The sequence below is a fragment of the Canis aureus genome, chromosome 26 (genome assembly GCF_053574225.1).
Source record: "Canis aureus isolate CA01 chromosome 26, VMU_Caureus_v.1.0, whole genome shotgun sequence".
In the NCBI taxonomy this organism is placed as follows: domain Eukaryota; kingdom Metazoa; phylum Chordata; class Mammalia; order Carnivora; family Canidae; genus Canis; species Canis aureus.
In genome coordinates, this window is record NC_135636.1 from 29097627 (window position 1) to 29112720 (window position 15094).

General features: G+C 37.0%; 1 protein-coding gene, 1 long non-coding RNA gene and 1 other non-coding gene across 9 annotated transcripts in view; 1 reads left to right on the forward strand and 2 right to left on the reverse strand.

Moving 5' to 3' along the window:
- Positions 1-15094, forward strand: part of ITCH (itchy E3 ubiquitin protein ligase) — a 152787-nt gene that overhangs the window by 128350 nt on the left and 9343 nt on the right. For all 6 annotated transcript variants that reach the window (XM_077872794.1, XM_077872797.1, XM_077872795.1 and 3 more), the window contains 6 exons: positions 1076-1235; positions 1687-1820; positions 2142-2282; positions 8898-9018; positions 9473-9577; positions 12113-12209. In XM_077872794.1, the coding sequence (XP_077728920.1) occupies positions 1076-1235; positions 1687-1820; positions 2142-2282; positions 8898-9018; positions 9473-9577; positions 12113-12209 (758 nt within the window). The remainder of the gene's footprint in view (positions 1-1075; positions 1236-1686; positions 1821-2141; positions 2283-8897; positions 9019-9472; positions 9578-12112; positions 12210-15094) is intronic.
- Positions 1-15094, reverse strand: part of LOC144298226 (uncharacterized) — a 35810-nt gene that overhangs the window by 8046 nt on the left and 12670 nt on the right. The window lies entirely within an intron of this gene.
- On the reverse strand, positions 454-595 carry LOC144298969 (U4 spliceosomal RNA). Its single transcript, XR_013365800.1, has one exon. It is a non-coding gene; the product is annotated as a U4 spliceosomal RNA (small nuclear RNA).

A 15094-nucleotide genomic window follows, 5' to 3' on the forward strand; every position in this document is an offset into this window, starting at 1 on the left:
GTAGAAATAGTGTTTTTTTTTTTGTTTTGTTTTGTTTTTTTTAGAAATAGTGTTTATTAATGACCTAGTTTAGACCCTCCATTTTTGTTTGCTCACTAATTGATAGTTACATTTTAGTAGTTCTTATTTATGCTATGTGTTAAAGTTCACATTTGAAAATATGTGAAGTAACCACTGGTAAATAATGAGTAAAAACATTTAATTTTGTATAAGTTAAAGGTAATTCAGGAGGAGGGCATTTATTCTTAATTAGAAAATCAAATAATATTAATAAGTATAAGCAGCATTACCACCAGGGGCCATGATTTATAGGAAAAGAAATCTCAGACACAAGCTAATATCATTTGTATTGCCCAGATCCATTCTGCTTTCTGTTTAATCAGGCCTACTCATAGTGTATAGTAACTATAATCTTATTTTAATATTGGTTGATATTTTCACAGTTGACTTAGAGCTCCTCAGAGCATTTATCTAATGAATGAGTGGCTTCAATTAAGTGTTTTATTGTCTTTGTGAAATTGGAAGTTCTTTCAATTAGCAATAATCGCGCCTCAGATAAACCTCATTGGCTATGATACTGCCACTGCGCAAAGCTGCAAGATTTTTAGAGAGCAGTGACATCTGATGAGAATTGCTGTGAGGCTTAGTAACAGATGGAATAATATTAGACCTCCTTCAGTTGCTTTAACTACATGGGTTAATAGTGAATATTAAACTTGGCTCTATAATAGTATTTCATTGATTCTAAGACTAATGCTCACTAATTGATAAATTGATTTAAATGTCTCTGACATTGGGATGTGTATCACAATTATAATTAGAAAAATTTTTAGTAGCTCATTGAATAATGGTGTCTTTTAAGTCGATGATGTCTTAGATTCTCTGAAATATAATATGGAGTGTGTAAGTATCATCTCTATAAACTAGATGTCTATCTGAATAGAAGCAGTTAAAAATCAACATGAGATTAGAAAACTGTCACCAGCCAAGGAGTATAGATTCCTGAGAACTTTGTAGCACTGCACTTTGATTTATTGGCATGGTTTTTTCACCCTAAATTTTCTTTTGATTTCAGAGAGTGGTTCTTTCTTTTGTCACACGAGGTGTTGAACCCAATGTATTGCCTGTTTGAATATGCAGGGAAGGATAACTACTGCTTGCAGATCAATCCCGCTTCTTACATCAATCCAGATCACCTGAAATATTTTCGTTTTATTGGCAGGTTTATTGCTATGGTAAGTACTGGTGAACTCTGTTTACTTTGCTAATTCACTAATATTAAGGTATTGTTTCTTTAACATTTAACTTTCTCATTTGAAATTTTCTCATCACTAAGATTTTTTTTTAAGATTGGTTTGTTATGGGCAGCCCGGGTGGCCCAGCGGTTTAGCGCCGCCTGCAGCCCAGGGCGAGATCCTGGAGACCCCGGATCGAGTCCCGCGTCGGGCTCCCTGCATGGAGCTTGCCTGTGTCCCTCCCTCTGCCTGTGTCTCTGCCTCTCTCTCTCTCTCTCTCTCTCTCTCCCTCTGTCATGAATAAATAAATAAAATATTAAAAAAAAAAGATTGGTTTGTTATATTTGCTATTTTCCCAAAAATGTGCCATAATAGATGACAGGGGAGCTTTATATGAAGAATTAATTAATCTAACATTCTATCATAAAAGGTTTATTTTCTTCTCATATAGGCTCTGTTCCATGGAAAATTCATAGACACAGGTTTTTCTTTGCCATTCTATAAGCGTATATTGAACAAACCAGTTGGACTGAAGGATTTAGAATCTATTGATCCAGAATTTTACAATTCTCTCATCTGGGTTAAGTAAGTTTGTTTCCGTTTAATTTATCAAAATATAGTCTATATGATTTCATTATGATGTTGGTAACCTGCCCAAACTGTAAGCAAGTAATTGGTTTATTGAATTTAAATATTAAACTTGTCTCATCCAGTATAATAAATTTTACAGAATACACCTGATATGTTAGGTAAAAATATAATGACTTTAGAGCGTAATCTTTCCAGTTTTCATATTATTTTGATCCTATGGTTTTAGAGTAATTATTGAAGAACACAGTCCTTTAGTTAAATACTTTTTATATGATTGAATTAGTGTAACAAATAGTATTAATTTCATTTGTGCAGAGAAAACAATATTGAGGAATGTGGTTTGGAAATGTACTTCTCTGTCGATAAAGAAATTTTAGGTGAAATCAAGAGTCATGATTTGAAACCTAATGGTGGCAATATTCTTGTGACAGAAGAAAATAAAGAGGAATATATCAGGTGAGAGAATGCTCCTTTTAATGTACTTCAAAGCCTTTCTGTTGGGCTACAGCACATTGATAATTGCCTAGTGATACTAGTGGACAGTATTTTAAAATAATGTTTGCCTTTTTACTAATCATTATGAGAACTGATCATGTATAACAAGGACGTGATTGATTGCTTTCTAACTTACAAGTATGTTGAGAGAGGAACAAGGAAAGTGCTATGGAAAGTCAAATGAGGGAGACATCATTTAGTTGTAATCATGCAGCAAGTAGCTGGTGGTCATATTTAATATGAGCTTTGAAGGTTGGGGAGGATTCACTTGTGTAGAAATGAGAACTGAAGTTAATGGGCAGAGATACAAAGGCTGGAAAGCACAAGTCACAAATAGTAACTAGGGAAGTATAGTGTGTGGTGGTGCTTTTAGGCAGCTCAGAGCTGATATCCCATTCTACCATGTCCTGAATTTCAGAGGCCAAGGAAAATGAGGAATCTTTAGAAGATATGGAGGCTAATAAGTTATTATAACCCTTAAGAGAACAGTTAGAACTATACCCAAGTGGTAGATAGAGAAGCCACATTATAAGAAATTAAGGACCGGGATCCCTGGGTGGCTCAGCAGTTTAGAGCCTGCCTTTGGCCCAGGGTGTGATCCTGGAATCCCGGAATCGAGTCCCACATCGGGCTCCCAGGATGGAGCCTGCTTCTTCCTCCTCCTGTGTCTCTCCCTCCCTCTCTCTCCCCCTCTCTCCCTCTCTCCCTCTCCCCCTATGTTTATCATAAATAAATAAATCTTAAAAAAAATTTAAGGACCAAATTAGGTAGACAATCTAAATTTCAACTTTAACATCTGGCAGCAGAATAAGAAGTAGAACAGATTCTTGTGGAGGCAGCAGGGTAGAGAGACTGTCCTGCCAGTTAACTTAAACTAAATTTTACAAAGAATTAATCTAATGGGAAAAAAAAAAAAAAGAATCTAATGGGTACTGATAGGTTTTATACCCCTTTTCTTGGCATATTTTCAGTTTAACCACAATTTGAAGATTATAAAGGGATAGAAAAGAATGTTGATTATATAGAACTTTCACTTTTTTCCTCCCAAATTGGGAGTTTTAAGAGTAGAAATAGTGCTAGGTCACTCTTTTAAATACCAGTCTGTAACCACTATGCCATGTAACATTGAGTCATTGAAAAGAATCTGAAATTTATATGCAGATATTTTTGTGGGGAGTACTCTAAGATCAGATAAAATTTATAAGTAAAATAATTTATAATGTATCCTCTCACGCTTGCTGAATTGATTGATACTTTAGTGTCAAGAGTTATAGTTCATTCACATATTCTCAACACCAGCTCTGTTTAGAGCAGCGTTAGTTTCCATATATCTGCTTTTTCTTGAGTTACAGTTTCTGGGTCTCTTGCTTGCTTTTTCACTTTTTAAATATTAATATATTCACTCCAGCCTTCCTGTGACTAGTATTTATGTAATAGATCTTCCTCTATCCTTTAGTTTTCAGTCCTGTCTCTGTGTATTTATTTAAAAAAAATTTTTTTTAAAGATTTTATTTACTCATGAGAGACACACAGAGAGAGAGGCAGAGACACAGGCAAAGGGAGAAGCAGGCCCCATGCAGGGAGCCCGACATGGGACTCGATCCCGGGTCTCCAGGATCACACCGAAGGCAGCACTAAACCGCTGAGCCACCCAGGCTGCCCTGTATATCTGTGTATTTAAAGTATGTTTCTGACAAGTAGCATATTCTTGGATCTTAATATTTTCATCCAGTCTGATAATCTTTACTTTTTAAATGCACTGTTTAGTACCATTTACATTTAATATGATTACTGATATGGTTGGAGTGAAGTCTGCCACCTTGCTATTTAATTATCCTAACTTCCTTTGTTCTTCCTTTCCTGCCTTCTTTTGAATTAATAGTTTTTTTAACCTGTCAGATTTTTTAAAAACTATCCCTCTTTAATTATTTTAGTGACTGCTCTAATGATTATAATATATATCCATAATGTCTCACTTATAATTAATGTCTCACTTATAATTAAGATCATATACATATTATATAACATATTACACTACTACTTGTACAATAGTAAGAAGCTCATAATATAATTTCAGTTATCTCTATTTGTGCAACTGTTGTCAGATTTCTTACCTTATAAACCACATTATTATTAGTTCTTGCATCAAGCAATTATTAGATTTTTTTTAAGTTTTTATTTAAATTCCATTTAGTAGGGTAGCCCTGGTGGCTCAGCGGTTTAGCACCGCCTTCGGCCCAGGGTGTGATCCTGGAGACCCGGGATTGAATGCCATGTCGGACTCCCTGCATGGAGCCTGCTTCTCCTTCTGCCTGTGTCTCTGACGCATGCACAGGCATGCTCTCTCTCTCTCTCTCTCTCTCTCATGAATAAATAAAATCTAAATAAATAAATAACAAACATAATCTAAATAAATTCATTCATTCATTCATTCCAGGTAATATACAGTATAAGATTAGTTTTGGGTGTATGTTACAGTGAATCAGCCCTTCTGTACATCATCCTCATCCTCATCTGGTGCTCTTCACAACAAATGTGCACTCCTTAATCCCCACCACCTGCGTCACCCATCCCCATACCCTGTCCCTTCTACCAGAATTCCAAATTCTGAATTCAGAATTCAATTCGGAATTATAAAGAGTGTTTCTTGATTTGTTTTTTTTTTTCCTTTTGTTTCTTAAATTCCACATACGAATGAAGTCATATGGTATTTGTTGTTGTCTGACTTACTTCATTAAATATAATAATCCCCAGTTCTATCCACGTCATTTCTTCCCGCAGAATTTTCTTCTGCTTTTCCATCTGTGACCATGTCCTTTCAGTTTAAAAAACTTTCTTTATAACTTTTCTTAGTGTGCAACTGCTGGCAATAAATTCTGATTTAGAATTCTAAGCTTAAGAGGGTTTTTCCCCTGTTTTTTTTAAGCATTTTCAATAATGTCATTCTCTTGTTTTTGATGATGTGAGCCATTGGCTTTTTTGTTCTTTCTGAGTGAAATGTGTTTTCTGTGGTTTTTCAAAGAGTTTCTCTTTAATTTTGCTGTTTAACATTTTGACTCTAATATACTCAGTTAGGATTGCTTTTATAGTTATCCAAGTTGGCATTTGCTGAGCTTTTTGTATCTGTGATTGATGCCATTTCAGCAGTTGTGGAAAATTTGGAGACACTATGATATTCCCTTTGCTTCATTCCATCTCTGCATACTTCAGAGACTTCATTTAGATGCATATTTAACCTTTGATACTATCCCATCTCAGATACTTTATATATTTTTAATCTTTTTTTTATCATTTTAATTGACCTGCTTTTGAATTCACTGTTATTAAGCCCATCCAATAAAATTTTAATTTCTAGATACTCAGATATTCTGTAATTTCCATTTGGTTCTAAAACATTTTTAATAGCTTTTAAAAATTCTGCTAACTTCAACATTAGACTATCTGTGAGTCTAATTCTATAGACTTATTTTCCCTTGTGTATGAGTCACATTTTCCTGCTTCTTGGCATGTATAGTCATTTCTTTTTTTTTTATTTTTTTATTTTTTATTTATTTATGATAGTCACAGAGAGAGAGAGAGAGAGAGAGGCAGAGACACAGGCAGAGGGAGAAGCAGGCTCCATGCACTGGGAGCCCGATGTGGGATTCGATCCCGGGTCTCCAGGATCGCGCCCTGGGCCAAAGGCAGGCGCCAACCGCTGCGCCACCCAGGGATCCCCGTATAGTCATTTCTTATTGTGGATGATACACAGTAGACTCTGGATTCTTTGTTCTTCCTCTGAAGAATATTGAGTTTTGTTTTGACAGGCAGTTAAATTAAGGGTAGATCACATTGATCCTGTGGAAGCTTGCTAGAGCTGGTCTATTTCCATTTTCCCTTTAATCCTAAAACATAACCTTTATTCCTAAAACATGGCCCTTTCTGGGGCAGCCCGGGTGGCTCAGCGGTCTGGCGCCACCTTCGGCCCAGGGCCTGATCCTGGAAACCCCGGGATCGAGTCCCATGTCGGGCTCCCTGCATGGAGCCTGCTTCTTCCTACGCCTGTGTCTCTGCATCTCTCTCTCTCTCTCTCTCTCATGAATGAATGAATGAATGAATAAATATCTTAACAAAACAAAAAAAAAACATGGCCCTTTCTCCTTATGATGGAAAGCCTAAGGTGTTTACCATGTAACTTTGTAGGATGTAAACTTAAATTTTGTCCACTGGCACAAGGTAGCTGCTGAGATTTCTGCTTGAGTCTTTGACTTTTCAGTAGTTGCTTTGCACAGGGTTCTTTGGAGGCTTATCATTCTTTACATGTGTATTGTATTTAGCAATCCGCTAAGGATTTGAAGTAAATTCCTGTGCAGATTTGGAATTTGTCTTCTTTCTTTCTGGGATTTTTCCATACCAGTTTTGGTAGCTTCAAACTGCTAATAACCTCATGTCTCCTCAGCCCAATGAGACTGTTGCTCTCTGTTTGAGCTTCATTCTCTTGTGCTCTCTAAACTGGGAAATGCCCTCAGGAGAAAAGCCTATTAGTAATGTGAATCTGTTTCAATGTGCCAACCTACTTCTAGAATGTTACGCCCAGTAATTTTTCCCTGCCTTTGATTTTTCTCTAATGCCTTCAAATAGTAGTTTTTGGGGGTGCCTGGGTGGCTCAGCAGTTTAGCGCCTGCTTTCAGCCCAGGGCATGATCCTGGGGTCCCGGGATCAAGTCTTGATTCGGGCTCTCTGCATGGAGGAGACTGCTTCTCCCTCTGCCTGTGTCCCTGCCTCTCTCTCTCTCTCTTTCTTGTGTGTGTCTCTCATGAATAAATAAATAAAATCTTTTTAAAAAATAGTAGTTCTTTTTAAGAACATGCCCAGAGTTTATCATTATAATCACCAGGCAGATTAGTCCATTACAGCCTACACTGCCATTTCCCAAAATTTTGGAGGCTTCAGTAAACTTTAAGACTTTTTTTGTCAAGTGATCAAATGCCAAAAATACATATTTTTGTTTGCTCATTAAAATTGTTAAAAAGGGGATCCCTGGGTGGCGCAGCGGTTTGGCGCCTGCCTTTGGCCTAGGGCGCGATCCTGGAGACCCAGGATCAATTCCCACGTCGGGCTCCCGGTGCATGGAGCCTGCTTCTCTCTGCCTGTGTCTCTGCCTCTCTTTCTCTCCCTGTGACTATCATAAATAAATAAAAACTTAAAAAAAAAAAAAATTGTTAAAAAGTTAGGATCCCTGTGTGGCTCAGTGGTTTGGCGCCTGCCTTTGGCCCAGGGTGCGATCCTGGAGTCCCGGGATTGAGTCCCGCGTTGGGCTCCCTGCATGGGGTCTGCTTCTCCCTCTGCCTCTCTCTATCATGAATAAATAAATAAATCTTTTTTTTTAATTGTTAAAAAGTAAACTTACACTAAAATGGAAAAAAATAACCAGCTTGTATTTGTTGTGATTTTTAACTCTGTTAATATGTACCCAGTAGATGAAGATTAAAGTCAAAGTTGGGGTTTCTGGGTAGCTTATTCATGGTTAAGCATCTTCCTTTGGCTCAGGTCATGATCCTAGTGTCCTAGGATTGAGCTTCTTGCTCACTGGGGAGTCTACTTCTCCCTCTCCTTCTGCCCCCCATCTCTCTTGTGCTCTCTCAAATCTTAAAAAAAAAAAAGTCAAAGTTGAAATCTAAAATATTCAGTAGAGATTTTTGAGAATTTTCATTACAAGTATTTTTTTTAGGATTTTATTTATTTATTCATGAAAGACACAGAAAGAGAGAGGCAGAGACATAGGCAGAGGGAGAAGCAGACTCCATGCAGGGAGCCCAATGTGGGACTTGATCCCGGCACCCTAAGAGGATCATAATCATACCCTGAGCCGAAAGCAGATGCTCAACCTCTGAGCCACCCAGGTGTCCCCCTTAAAAGTATTTTAATTCAAGGGGCACCTGGCTGGCTCAGTCAGTTAAGCTTTCGACTTTTGGTTTTTGCTCGGGTTCTGATCTCAGGGTGGTGGGATCCAGCTTCACTTTGGGCTCCCCGCTCAATAGGAAACCTGCCAGAAAGTCTGTCTCTTCCTCTTAGCTGTCCCTACTCCTTGACTTACACACACTCTCTCACTTGTGTGCACACTCTCTCTAAAATAAGTCATCAAAAGAAGTATTTTTATTCAAAAACATTGGCAAAGGAGAAATCTATTAAGTTAAAAGCTTAAGAAACTTTTGCAGCATATGAACCCTTTTAAGATGCTGATTGAAGCAGTTGTTAAATTGAGTCAATCAGAATTTGAGCACTGAATATTTGGCTATAAAGAAATTATTACTTACTTTTTTGGGTGATAATAGAATTGTGGTTGTTTTCAAAAAGAGACTATCTTGCAGAGATACATGCTGAATTATTTGTTTAAAATGATAGTATATGATACTTAGGGTATGGGTAGATGCATAATAAAATTGGTGTACTGAAGCTAGGATATATATGTGGTTCATTCTATCCTACTTTATAAATATTTGAAGTTTTTCATAATAAAGTTAAAAAAATTTTATACTCCGAATTTAAAGGTAAAATTTAAACTTCCTGATAGCTTTTTAAATATTTATTTACCAGAATGGTAGCTGAATGGAGGTTGTCTCGAGGTGTTGAAGAACAAACACAAGCTTTCTTTGAGGGCTTTAATGAAATCCTTCCCCAGCAGTATTTGCAATACTTTGACGCAAAGGAATTAGAGGTAATGTGTTTTTCTTATTTCCTCTGCAGCATGCTGGTAAATAATGCCTTCAGGTGTCTGCTTTCAGCTCACTTTCTTACCTTTCCAGTAGCAATAGCATTTTTTATGCTAGCAGGATGTTTTGAAGCATCCCTAGTGGTTTAAAAAGTCCATAATTTATCCAAAAATATAAAAGTGTTACCCCCCCCCCCAAAAGTATTACTATTAGAACATCTCTACAGTGAGTGACTTATCTACCTGACTATATGTATATATGACACCATCAATGGAAACTCAACTTTCATAAATAATGTAGATGCAATTCTTGATGCACAGCTTATAAGCCTAAGCCTTCCGATTAATTTTTTTTTTTTTTGAAATGTTGAATATTAGTCTTTCCTTCTCTAGGTCTAGCATTTTTATATAGGTTGTAAAGAAACCATCTTTTTTTTCTTTTTTTTTCAAATCTCCAAAGGTCCTTTTATGCGGAATGCAAGAGATTGATTTGAATGACTGGCAAAGACATGCCATCTACCGTCATTACACTAGGACAAGCAAACAAATCATGTGGTTTTGGCAGGTTTGTCTCAGTTTATTTCTATTGGCAGATAATTTTTTAGAAATTGCTTACCATATATGGAAGAAAGTCATAGAACAAACTGTACTAGTATATTGAAGTACTTCATTCCATCCTATGCTTTATAATAAATGAGTAGACTGTATAATTGCTAAGTTATGGAAGTAGCCCAGGTGTCCATTGATAAATGAATGAATCAAGATGTGTATGTGTATACACACATGATGGAATATTATTTAGCCATAAAAAAGAATGAAATCTTTAAAAAGGAATGAAATCTTGCCATTTGCAATATTATGAATGGATCTAGATGGTATAATACTAAGTGAAATAAGTCAGCCAGAGAAAGACAAATACCATATGATTTCACTTGTGTGGAATTTAAGAAACAAAGAAAAAGGATAAACCAAAAAACAGACTCTTAACTAGAGAGAACAAACTGATAGTTACCAGGGAGGAGATAGGTGGAATGGGTGAAACAAGTAAAGAGGTTTAAGAGTACACTTACCCTGATGAGTACTGAGTAATGTATAGAATTGTTGAATCACTATATTGTACACTGAAACTAATATAATTATATTAGTTATATGGAATTAAAACTTCTAAAAAGAAAGATTTTAATAGCATTTTTAAAAGACTATTGCTGAGTAGGCAACACACACCTTGCACCTTTGCCCGAGAGTATAAGAACTCCAGATGATGATTCCCCTGCATTTGATCTAAATGCTTTTGGAATTTTTTTTTTTTTTTTGAGATTTTATTTATTTATTCATGAGAGACACAGAAAGGCAGAGACACAGGCAGAGGGAGAAGCAGGCTCCATGCAGGGAGCCTGATGTGGGACTTGATCCCGGGACTCCAGGATCATGCCCTGAGCTGAAGGCAGGCACTAAACCTCTGAGCCACCCAGGGGTCCCTGGCTTTTGGAATTTTATAGAACTGTCTAAAGTATGGTTTTCACCATTCATACTTCATTAAGATTATATAATGTTCAGAAGGCAAGACTTAAGGGAGTGACCTGGTTTGGAATCATAGTGTGTCTTCAAAAAATACCTGCTATAAGCACATGAGAAGATACTCAAAGGACTAATCATTAGGGAAGTGCAAATCAAAACCACAATGAGATACTATTTCATATCCATTACTAACATGGCTATTATCAAGAAATAGAAAATAATCATCCTTGTTGAGGATGTGGAGAAATTGCAACTCTCCTGCATTGCTGGTGGGAATGTAAAATGGCACAACTGTGAAAAACAGTTTGAAGCTCCTCAAAAAGCTAAATATAAAATTAATATATCTAGTAGTTTTCCTACGTATACCCTAAAGAAATGAAAGCTAGGACTCAAACATATACTTGTATACCTATGTTCATGATAGTGTTATTCACAAAAGCCAAAAGGTAGAAGCAGCTTAAGTGTCCATCAACAGATGAATGGAAAGATGAATGTACACTTACAATAGAATATTATCAAGCCTTAAAGAGAAAGTTAATTCTGGCAGGCTATACCAGGGGTGAACCTTAAGGATGTTATGCTGAGTAAAATAAGCCAGTCACAAAAGGACAAAGATTGTATGATTCCATGATTTGACTTATATGAAGTGTCTAGAATAGGCAATTCATAGAGACAGAAAGTAGAATAGTGATTAACAAGGGCTATTGGGTGCTAGGGGGTGAAGAGATAAGTTTCATGAATTTAAAGTTTTGGTTTAGGATGATAAAGTTCTGGAAATAGTGCTAATGGTTACACAGCAATGTGCACCATACTTAATGCCATAGAATTGTATGCTTAAAATGGTAAATTTTGTTGTATTTTACCACAATAAAAAAATGAAAAATTTTAAAATGTCTATTATTTATGTAAAGATGAACTGAACTTCTATAAATAGGATTAGCATTGTAAAATACTTGACAATAGTACAATAGGATAAAAATTATTTACCTAAACTATTTGGCTGAATCAAAACACTTGTGCTACAGGCTAGAAAGTGTCTTCCATAAACCTAATGTTTTGAGTCAGAGTTGTAGGAGTTGAAAGCCACCTGATTCTGGTAGAGAATAACTACACTAAAACCTAGAGAACATTGAGAAGAGGTTTTTGAGATATATCTGGGTCAGAATTCTATGAGCTAGATTTCATTTCTTCGTAAAACCAAAAAGTCGATACTGATTTAAGCTCTGCCCTATGTAACCACATAAATATCCTATAGAACAAGCATATCTGGGAGGTAGAATAAGGGGCTGCTCTTAGAAGAGTTAATCTTGAAATTTAGTGAGTAGGAAGCTTTTAGACCCAGGGCACTTTTCTTTTTCTATCTCCCTGAAAGGATGTGGTCCTAAGATATATATAGGGGAAGGTTGGCAGGGCTTTGACAAAAATGGAGAAGCTCCTCCATCCACAGTGGTAGGGTATAGTCATTATCTAGTGCATCTAACACTGCAAGATCATTTGAAATGATGGTTTTCCATTCTTTTTATGCTAAATGTAACATAAGACCTGTAGATCTCTTTATATTTATGTGTTTGTTTTTTAACAGTTTGTTAAAGAAATTGATAATGAGAAGAGAATGAGACTTCTGCAGTTTGTTACTGGAACCTGCCGATTGCCAGTTGGAGGATTTGCTGACCTCATGGGTATGTATAAAAAATCACTTTTCCTATACAGAAAATTTTTTTATCACACAGTTATATCAAATCAATGTGTATACAACTTATCAGAAATAACAAAGACAAGAATAGACATATCCTAACCAGTCACAGTTAACCTGGATTTGTGTAAACTTTTAATTCACTTTGTTGTCTTCACCTCTAGAAAAGTTGTTTGTTTGTTTGTTTGTTTGTTTGTTTAAGATTTTATTTATTTATTCATGAGAGACACAGAGACACAGGCAGAGGGAGAAGTAGGCTTCCTGCAAAGAGCCCGATGTGGGACTTGATCCCGCATCCCGGGATCACACCCTGAGCCAAAGGCAGATGCTCAATTGCTAAGCCATCCGGGCGTCCCCCCCCCCTTTTTTTAAGATCACCTCTAGAAATTTTTAACCCTAAGTCTAAGATCCCACCTTTTATTTTATTTTTTAAAGATTTTATTTATTTATTCATGAGAGATGCAGAGAGAGAGAGAGAGAGAGAGAGGCAGAGACACAGGCAGAGGGAGAAGCAGGCTCCATGCACGAAGCCTGATGTGGGACCTGATCCTGGGACTCTGGGATCACACCCTGAGCCAAAGGCAGACACTCAACCACTGAGCCACCCAGGCGTCCCAAGATACCACCTTTTAACTTCACAAGATAGCAACATTCTATATGTAAATCTGTTTGGTCATTCAGTCATTTGACAAACATTTTAGTGTGTCCTATGACTGTTGGTTGTATTATATATATGTGTGTGTATATATGTATATATTTTTTTAATATTTTATTTACTTATTCATGAGAGGCACACAGAGAGGTAGAGGCATAGGCAGAGGGAGAAGCAGGCTCCCTCTGGGGAACCTGATGCAAAACTCGATTTCAGGACCCGGGATCACAATCTGAGCCAAAGGCAGATGCTCAACTACTGAGCCCATAATAAAGATGCCCCTGTATTATACTATATTTTAATGATGCATTTAACACTCTTCTCTATTGTACTTGGAGCTCCTTGAGATACAGATCCGTATCTTCATCCTTTTATTTCTGGAGCCTAGCATAGTTCTTGTCACATAGTAGTCACTGATCAAAATGTGTGTTGTTTGGAAATGAATGATAATAAATTTTGTGACTGATAATTAATTAAGAAAATTCCAATCTTTAACACCAGCATTATTCCAGGTACCATAGGAGAATAGAAATTATGATCAATAAACCTATTTCAGCTGAAGCAGAGAGTTATAATTGAAGAACTAAGTAGGCAGTTTTGGATACAGTGACTAAAAGCCAGACCAGAAGAGTTTGGACATTATTCTGAAGGTATTGGAAGCTGTGGAAGCTTTTGAAGAGAGGAAAACTTGCTGAAGCTACATATTAGGAAGATTTGATAGCAAGGTATAGCGTGCATTAAAGGAGAAACCTGAAGGGAGGAGAGAAGAAAATATTGGAGCAATTGATCTTAAGAGACGGAAGTACAGATGGAAAAGAAGGGATAAATGCTAGAGAAGTTCCAAAGGTAGAAACAGGATATTAGAAGATGAGCTATAAAGGAAGAATGTCAAGGATAAAACCATGTTTTGAAAAATGGAGAAATAGAGAAGTTGTAAAGTGTAAAGAACATGGTTTACAGTTTTTGAGGGAGGATAATGAGTGGCTTAGAACCTCCTGACTGCCAGACAACCACGTACAAAACTAGAGAGCTAGAGGGGCAGTTTATTTTATTTTATTTTATTTTATTTTTAAATTTTTTATTTATTTATGATAGTCACACAGAGAGAGCGAGAGAGAGAGAGGCAGAGACATAGGCAGAGGGAGAAGCAGGATCCATGCATCAGGAGCCCGACATGGGATTCGATCCCGGGTCTCCAGGATCGTGCCCTGGGCCAAAGGCAGGCGCTAAACCGCTGATCCACCCAGGGATCCCTAGAGGGGCAGTTTAGTAGATGTTACCAAAGTATGAGTTCAGAGGGAAGAGTAGAAAGGGAAAATAGAGTCATTAGAGCAGTGACACTTGAAGCTATTAGAATAGATTGGCTCATGCAGAAATAGAATACAAAGAATAGAGGGCTAATGCTCTCATCAGAGGGATGAGACAGAAATATACTAGAGGCAGACTTAAAGGATTTAGAGCCCAGAGAGTAAAGAGGAGAAATAAATATTCCAGTGTCTCAGAAGCAATATAGAAAGGAGATTTTTAACCCAGCACTAGAGAGGTTTCAGAGAAGGTTTATTACTAAATAAGTTTTTGGAGGAGGGGCACCTTTTGAGAATGCTCTCTAGTTTGAAAAAGAAGAACCATGTTGCTGCTTCAGGAAGTAAGGTAATGACCAAAATGAGGAAAAAATTGGTACAAGCTTCAGTATAAACTAGAAATCCTATTATTAAAGAGATGAGAACTAGGTCTGCTCTTGGAAATAATATTTGGGGTTAGGTAGAGCTGTCTCAAATAACACAGAGGATACCTATAGAAGGCAGAGAGGAGATTGTGGTTCATAGAATTTTAGAGGCCATCTAGTTTAACCTTCCACTTAGTGTAGGAGAAAGTTAGAAGAGTGGTGTATGCATCACATCATTACTTTGACAGATCTAACATCCCATCTCTATAACAAATATTTTTAATATCTTCTATTAATATTCTGGAATTGGTATAGATGTGGGCTGCCTGGGTGGCTCAGTCGGTTAAGCATTTGCCTTCGGCTCAGGTCATGATCCCAGGGTGCTTGGGTTGAGCCCCATGTCAAGTTCCCTGCTCAGTGGGGAGTCTGCTTCTCCCTCTTCATCGGCCCCTTCCCACCATTCATGTGCTCCCTCTCTCAAATAAATATATAAATAAAATCTTAAAAAGAAATTGGTAGATATGAAAGTACCTATAATCTCAAAAAACACATA